The following is a 7,615-nucleotide window of genomic DNA, read 5'->3' as shown; positions in this document are numbered from 1 at the left end:
TATTTTAATTGATCTATTTACAATAATTGATCTATTTACAATAGTCAACATCTTCTATTCAGATTTCAGGATGTGAAAGGAATGAGAAGTAGTGATGTGTTGTCTAGTACCGCTTACAATCTATCACAATGAGGAAATGCCCCCATTAAAATCGTGCCAAAGTCAAACCAAACTATGGCAGTCAGGAACTGGAGTCATCATCATTTGGTGAATATCCACTTAAATGGAAACTGAGGTTTCAGTTTGGTTTGAATCACTTTCGCGTGAGCGGTCTTGATAATTAAACTATTAAATCTTGTAAGATATTGTAGAATCTGATATGAGTGAATAACTAAATACTGATTGACGTGATAATGGCTAAACACTTTCAGTGTTATTTATTTTTCAAAATGACCTTATTTTCCCTGTGGTCATTCTGTAGCATTTGAAGAATTGCAAAATAATATGAATGTTACGGTAGCTGTCTGACGCTTCCAAGGTTTCAAATACAATGTAAGTAGTGAACCAGATCTTTACAGAGTCATTATAAGACAAGAAATGAAATACACTGAACAGAGAGCAGGGACATTAACGACAACTTTGAGCACAGACAATTGAATTGAAAGCTGAAGGACAAACTCAATCAGATACAAAGAATAGGTCTGGCACGTAATCTCCTTCTTGTCTTGCTAGCTAAAGGTGAACAAAACCCCAATCTCAAAATGAAAAGGTGACGAAAAATGAGCATTTCAGTGAAATATTATTTATTTACATATGTAATATTACTTTTTGAAAGGTTAGTTCTTTAACGTGGTGATAATCGCCTCGTGTTCTTTCATACCTAGCCCACTTAACAAAGTCAAGTGGAAGGAATAACAAACAAACTTTTGTAGTTACCACCAAACACAAACTCTGTTAAGCACATTGTCCTAGATGTCATTGATTTATCCTCAGCTGCACTAACTGTTTTCCTACTACAAAGTCAAAAAGTGGTGACTAAGTACACACGCACCACACGTAAAAGATGGCTGAAATCACCAGTGCAAGAATATGTCCTCGGTAATTTCGGATTGTAGTTATCCTCACCAAGTAATATTCCAACCTCTAGATGAAATGTATAAGGATATGAATAAGTTGTTCCTTTTGATATATCCGTCATGATTTGAGGAATGTACACACTCGTTATCGTTCCATATTGAATTAACAATCTAACCTAATTAAACACCAATGTACAAATTAACCGCCATGTATTATTTGACTGGCTGATAAACTAAGTTTTATTTTCTCCACGTTTTACATTGTATTTGTTTTCTATAAAACAACCCCTTGTCAAGTAGAATTCTATAATTGAAAAGGTAATTTAAGTAAATATCTTTAAAGTCAACGATGTTTGATTTGGTGCAGACTTTGGAAGAGTGTGCCATCTGTCGGTTAACTTTAACTACTTTCACTACACAAGGACACATTTTTATGAGCTAGGATACCAGAACGATGAAGTAATATATTAGCTATTGTATTACCAATGACGTCACATTCCAGTCTAAGATTCATCGTTGATTGATTAAACAATTTCTGTGGTGCTTTGTTTAGATACTTCACTGGAGGTGTACTTGTGTTTACTTGCTTTCATCCAATCCGCATGTCCACTCATCACGTTCACCATGTAACATCACACAAAATACCGGGAGATTGTTCACAAATATTTATTCTAATTAAAAACAAAAAGAAGACTACAGCTAATCTAATTTTAATCCGATAACATGCACAATGATATATTATACAATTGACTAGAATTGCATGCAAAGGACAGAAGTTTGTTATTGCAATAAACCTGTCTATGGTAAATGATGTCGACAACATTTTTTAGAGTTGTCTGTTCAGTAAATGATAATAATACAGCTTCAAAGTCGTCGACACACTTCAAGTAATATAGACTCGACTTTTATACGTGTCAATAACTGTATGTGTAATACATTAATCTAAGAAACTCCTACTTTTAGGTGTGTGTGTGTGTGTGTGTGTGTGTGTGTGTGTGTGTGTGTGTGGGTGCGTGTGTGGGTGCGTGTATCGTGCATGGTGTCACACTACGGTTCACGTGTTCTACTTCAGTTTTAGCCTCTATGCAACATGGTCACCATTCGTCATCGGAACCATACTAGCGAAGTACCGAATTATTTATGTTGATGATAACTAACGATGTGATGATCTTTTATAGGTATGTTTTCGTCATCTTCTTGTTCACTCAGACATTTATATACAATGTTACTGAAAGTTTCAGCGCGAGCATCACATCTGACTTCCAGATGAGTTATCAAGTCCAGAACAATCTGATTAAATTCTGATGCAGGAATACAGCTCGATTGCTAATACCTCGATTTCCTTTATAACGAAGGACAACGGTTCTCAGTTTACAAAGAACGAAGGGAAATAGGGGTAACTAAAGCAATCGAGCCATATCCCCACGTCAGATTTTAATCAGACCGAGTCCAGCACAAAGATCACATGTAACGAGTTTTTAATTCTTGACTAAGATGTTTTCAATGCGTTGACATTAATTCCAATCAGCTCAGCAAAAAACCTAAACGAACGTCATTACGCTACATACAATTTACAATTTTCCAAACTACATGTAGGTATCATAATCGTGTTTCAGTGGTGTTTTACTCGAGCTATATGGATGGCCGTGATATGTACGGGTGATTTTACTTCCTTCAGAGACCTTATCGACGTCACCGCCATCCGACAGCTCAGTTTGTGCCGTTGAAATTGACGATCGCGACGGCAGTCGACTGTAATTGTCCGAAGTAGGATTGCGTTTGGGTTGTGAGGGGGCAATAATTAGTGGTTCGTAACTCTTCTTTTGTACATTCTGTCCAAAAGGAGCCGTTGTCGTCGGTATGGCTAATAGTAATGGACCACCAAACATCTTACCATGTGGTCGATTAGCATATCGGAGATCAAACTTGTCGTCACTATAGGGTGGGTTCGCATCCTGAGGAACTTTGTCAGGTCGCCTCACTCGTTCTATCGGTGTCCTGGTAGAAAAAAAAATTGTCAGTTTGACCTGTTATCCATCGTGAATTTACAATTTAAGAAAATTAGAAAATAACAGTATTTTCCATTCAATTTCCTGATAATAAACCCTATAATCTGTATGACGGGTAGATCGGTAAATGTTGCATAAAACTTTGAAAGGTTGGTTGAGATAGATGACTATTGCATTTTGAAATTTGCGCGTGTGATAAAACCCAAAAGACGTTGATGTGCATATCTCAGACCACTATAGGATTAGAAAATGTGAAAATATATGAAAACTAGAAAACTATTTTATGAAAAAACAAACCAGCGTCTCAAAAAATTTAAGCTATTTTCACAAACCTGGTGCAAAATACTTTGACATGATTATCTAGAAAGTTTTCACTTACTTCGGTCGTACTTTCTGTTCGGGTTTTTTTGAACGCCGACAACAATAACTGGCACATCGTTGGCAGCACCGATATTTCCAACAACAAAAGGCAGCCAAACACATCAGCAGAGCCAAGGGGATGATGGATGCCAATACGCCAATGGTGACGTTGCCCTCAACGGTATCCAACCACCAGTTGAAATCATCCGATGTAACGTCATAAGTTGGTTCGACTTTGACGATTGGAAAATTGTCGAATTCTGTACCAGTGATGCTAGTTGATGGAGTACCGTCAGGATCCCTAGTCATAGCGGACACCAGGTCCTCATAGTAGACGAAATCTTTCACCATACCAATGTTGCCCTGGTCGTCTGTGTTGTCGTTGGTTAGAGCGTATACTTCGGCAACCGCGTAACTGTAATGGGGGGATTTCAAAACTTAGAAATTTGTATTTCTGTGCATGAACATCTGTAAACACAACTCATCGCTAGAACGTCAATCTCAAGAAGCTTCTTGTCCGTCAGGTTTTAGCTAAGGGTGATATCGGATTCACACTATGGTTTGCAAAGATGTTATATGTTATTCATTGTCATTTTAGTGTATGTGAGTGTGTGTGTGCGCGCGCGCGTGTGTGTCTGTGTGTGTGTGTGTGTGTGTGTGTGTACGTTCTGTCATATACCCTACACGTATAGGGTGCATGGTTCTATACGTACAAAATTGTGACAAAACCTCCTTATACAAGCACTTTTTCTGTTTGCAATAGATGTTCTGAACGTCTGTTTTTTTTGTCGGTATGAGAGCATCCATTCCGTTTGGTAAAGAGTTAAAAGATGTAGGGAAAATGACATGTAAGTGTCAAAGGTGACAATATAGTGCTTACTCATGAAGTAAACGTCTGCTTGTAGCCGAATGTGTATGTATTGCTGAACTTGATCTGATGGCCGAGATACGAAACTGCCAAGGGTCGTATATAGTGTTTAACTCGTCCAGGAATTGCCGCTGTCTGAATGGCGTGAATTCATCCACCGAGATACCAAGATAAACGTCCGCAAGTACCAACTGCGGTATAAAGGTGTCGATACGAATAGTTGAAACACTATTAGAAGACAAAAAAGGACAATTGCACACATGTCATATCAAACTTCAACCAATAGTTTTGACGCAAATAGATAATATACTACAAAAGTAATTTGTGTGCACTGCAACACAATTTTGACCAGTTGAATTTTGAAACCAGACTTTATACAAGGATAACATGATCGTGTTTTAATGATGATGACACTATATATATACAATATGTCTGGAAAGCTAAAAGCTTACCCTTGTAGTTTTTCTTTAATCAACATTCGAATAAAGTGAAATTATGTAAAAATTTATTTGATTTTACATAATGAAATAGGAACTGTAGAGAGGGGAAGTCACTATTAATTATTGACTTCTTCTCTCACCATTTCCTATGTTCATATATTTATTCCCGGCTACTCACTCTGATGTTTCAGGTGGTGTACCACCATCCTGGGCATAGCACGTCATCAGGTATTTTTGCTCCGGGTTCAGATTTCCCTGGACAGTTACTTTACCGTTGGATGCCATGTCAAAATTGGAATTTGGAGTGTACACCATGTAGGTAATGGCACCGTTTTGACCTGCAGTTGAAAGACTTTTATCTAATTTTTACGAAGGACATATCAAAGACTGGGATACATAATTTGTTCCCGACACAAACCAGCAGTCCTGAAATTGTCGATAATGTTAAGAATGTTTTATAAGCTAACCCTTTCTACACTTTCTCTCCATATCAATTAGTATACCTTTTCACATATCCATATATAGATTCTGTTGCAAACCTATCCCGACCCCACAACTCGACCATTGCTCATTCCATCGCTCTCTCTCTCTCGCTCTCTCTCTCTCTCTCTCTCTCTCTCTCTCTCTCTCTCTCTCTCTCTCCCTCTCTCCCTCTCTCCTCTCTCTCTCTCTCTCTCTCTCTCTCTCTCTCTCTCTCTCTCTCTCTCTCTCTCTCTCTCTCTCTCTCTCTCTCTCTCTCTCTTTTTCTTGGAATAAAGTGTAATATACCGAACGCGTCTATTAGAAGGTTCTTTCGTATCTGTTTTGCTTACCAACATCCGGGTCAGTGGCTGTAACAGAATTAACGTAGGTGGCGATATCGGCATCATAACGTATTTCCCAGTTCCAGAAAGATTTACTAAAACTTGGAGCATTATCGTTGATATCTATTAACGTGATTGTCACTGTAGATGTGTCCTGTAGACTAGGTGATCCGTTGTCAGTGGCAACAACAGTAAAAGTAACGAATTCACCCACTGTGGCACGGTTTACCAGCTGTTTCACAGTGACCTCACCAGTTACAGGATCGATATCGAAATATGGATTTACAGGATTGATGGAATACGTGACCACATCTGCAAGATCGCCATCTACGGCCGACACTTGTAAAATGGAAGAGCCGTAATATTCCATTTCGTACACTGTTCCTGTGTAGAGAGTTTGGGTAAATATAGGAGAGTTGTCGTTGACATTCTGAAGATGAACTTTCAAATTCAAATAACCCTTTCCACCTTCGGGATCTGCGACAGAAAATCTCACTACAAACGGTTCCGGGAAGTTTGCTTCATAGTCCATAAGTTGGGCAATGCTAAGTTGAGGGCCGCTATTAGTGAAAGTGAAATAGGACGAGTACGAACCACTAACCATGCTGTACACCAATGATGTCGGTGGAGTATCAACGTCCGTGGCTGCCCAGTTCACGGGCAATATTGTTCCAATCGCCTGAAAAGATTCAAACAGTCCCTTCAACATTACGTGTGTTTATGGCTCCACTTGATGACGCGTGGTACCACGTTGTTAAAATGTGCAAAAAATGCATGTCTTCAAAATGGTGTTGGCATTATGTATTCCATGTAAACCATATTGGAAGTAAAGCACTTAGCGTAAATCAATGGCTACATAAGGAGGTCTGTGTTGTATTCTACAGTCTAAAGAATAATATTTCATACACACGTATGAAAACTCTTCCAGAAAATCGTATGTTAATTTTAATACATATTTGGTGATATACTAGGATTGGAATTTCCAATGATTGCATGATTTTGTTTGTTTTCATCTTACCTGATCCTCAGTAATATACACGTGTTGACTGGTATCTACAAAGTGTGGTGGTTCATCTGTGTCAACTATGTTAACTGTGAGTGTACCAGTTGCCGTAAACTCGCCGTCAGTTGCTTCTAATACAATAATATACTGGCCAATGCTTTCGAAGTCAAAACCTGGATTGTCGGGTATCTTGATCTTGGCATCATTTGCAGCTATCGAGAGTAACAAAGAGTTTATAAGTAATATATCATGTTGTAATGATCCCCAAACATGTATTACATGTTATGAGATATAAAGTATATATCATTCACACAACAATGGAATTTTACGCTTATTTCCAAGACGAAAAAAACCCAGTTAAATTAAAAAATGATTGGTTGTTGTCTTAATGCTACACCTGATATTGAGATGACACCTCATAGATAGCTGTTTTATCGGTGCCTTGGTTTGTCTATAGACATTCCCCATGAATGATGATATGGAAGTATTCGTATTGTAAAAAAAATTCGTATCAACACGGTCTACCGAAGTTGACGATGGTTTCTTTGCCGATTTCAACGTATGAACACTTCTCCACAAAAGGGTTGCATTTTGGTGTTTTTTTCTTCTTTGTCGTTAATCAATATTAACCTGTTTTTTCATGCTGAAGTGCTTCTTTTAGTAGAGTTAATATAGATTACATTATATGGTTGATACAATGACATACAGGGGCGGGTCTGTGCACGCAACTTGACAGTTATAGACATATTGGCTAATTCCATATTTTGTACAAAACTTTGCACTTTAACATCAACCTTTACTCGAAGATGTGTAATCCCATGTCGACGTCTTTTCATTCAATTACTGAAATGACTTACTTGTATCTACAAAGAAGAATTTGCCCAGACCACTCCCTGGAGTCACATCAATATGGTATGTCAGATCATCACCATCCACGTCAAATCCATCGGCGTCAAAAATTGCCGCCATGTTGATGGCATCTTCTGGTACCGTCACGGCATCAGGTAAGTTCAATATTTCTGGCGGTTCGTTTTCATCAATCAGGTTGACGATGAGTTCCCGAGGTGCACCAGCGTTGATGTAATCATGACACGTGACAGTTAGTGTGTACGTAGG

The 7,615-nt window shown here is 38.4% G+C and overlaps 1 protein-coding gene across 1 annotated transcript in view; it reads right to left on the bottom strand.

The window, feature by feature from the left end:
• Window positions 1–2,602: 2,602 nt before the first annotated feature.
• The window catches only part of LOC144446175 (cadherin EGF LAG seven-pass G-type receptor 2-like), an 8,022-nt gene continuing 3,009 nt past the window's right edge, over window positions 2,603–7,615 (bottom strand). Inside the window, exons 4-10 of the mRNA XM_078135928.1 lie at window positions 7,357–7,615; window positions 6,515–6,711; window positions 5,506–6,175; window positions 4,872–5,052; window positions 4,266–4,481; window positions 3,405–3,800; window positions 2,603–3,014 (exon numbers count right to left, since the gene is read on the bottom strand). The exon at window positions 7,357–7,615 is cut by the window's right edge and continues 50 nt beyond it. Coding sequence (XP_077992054.1) covers window positions 2,603–3,014; window positions 3,405–3,800; window positions 4,266–4,481; window positions 4,872–5,052; window positions 5,506–6,175; window positions 6,515–6,711; window positions 7,357–7,615 — 2,331 coding nt within the window. The remainder of the gene's footprint in view (window positions 3,015–3,404; window positions 3,801–4,265; window positions 4,482–4,871; window positions 5,053–5,505; window positions 6,176–6,514; window positions 6,712–7,356) is intronic.

This window comes from Glandiceps talaboti, chromosome 2 (genome assembly GCF_964340395.1).
Source record: "Glandiceps talaboti chromosome 2, keGlaTala1.1, whole genome shotgun sequence".
In the NCBI taxonomy this organism is placed as follows: domain Eukaryota; kingdom Metazoa; phylum Hemichordata; class Enteropneusta; family Spengelidae; genus Glandiceps; species Glandiceps talaboti.
The sequence above is the reverse complement of the archived record's forward strand: the minus strand, read 5'-3'. Positions and strand labels throughout refer to the sequence as shown.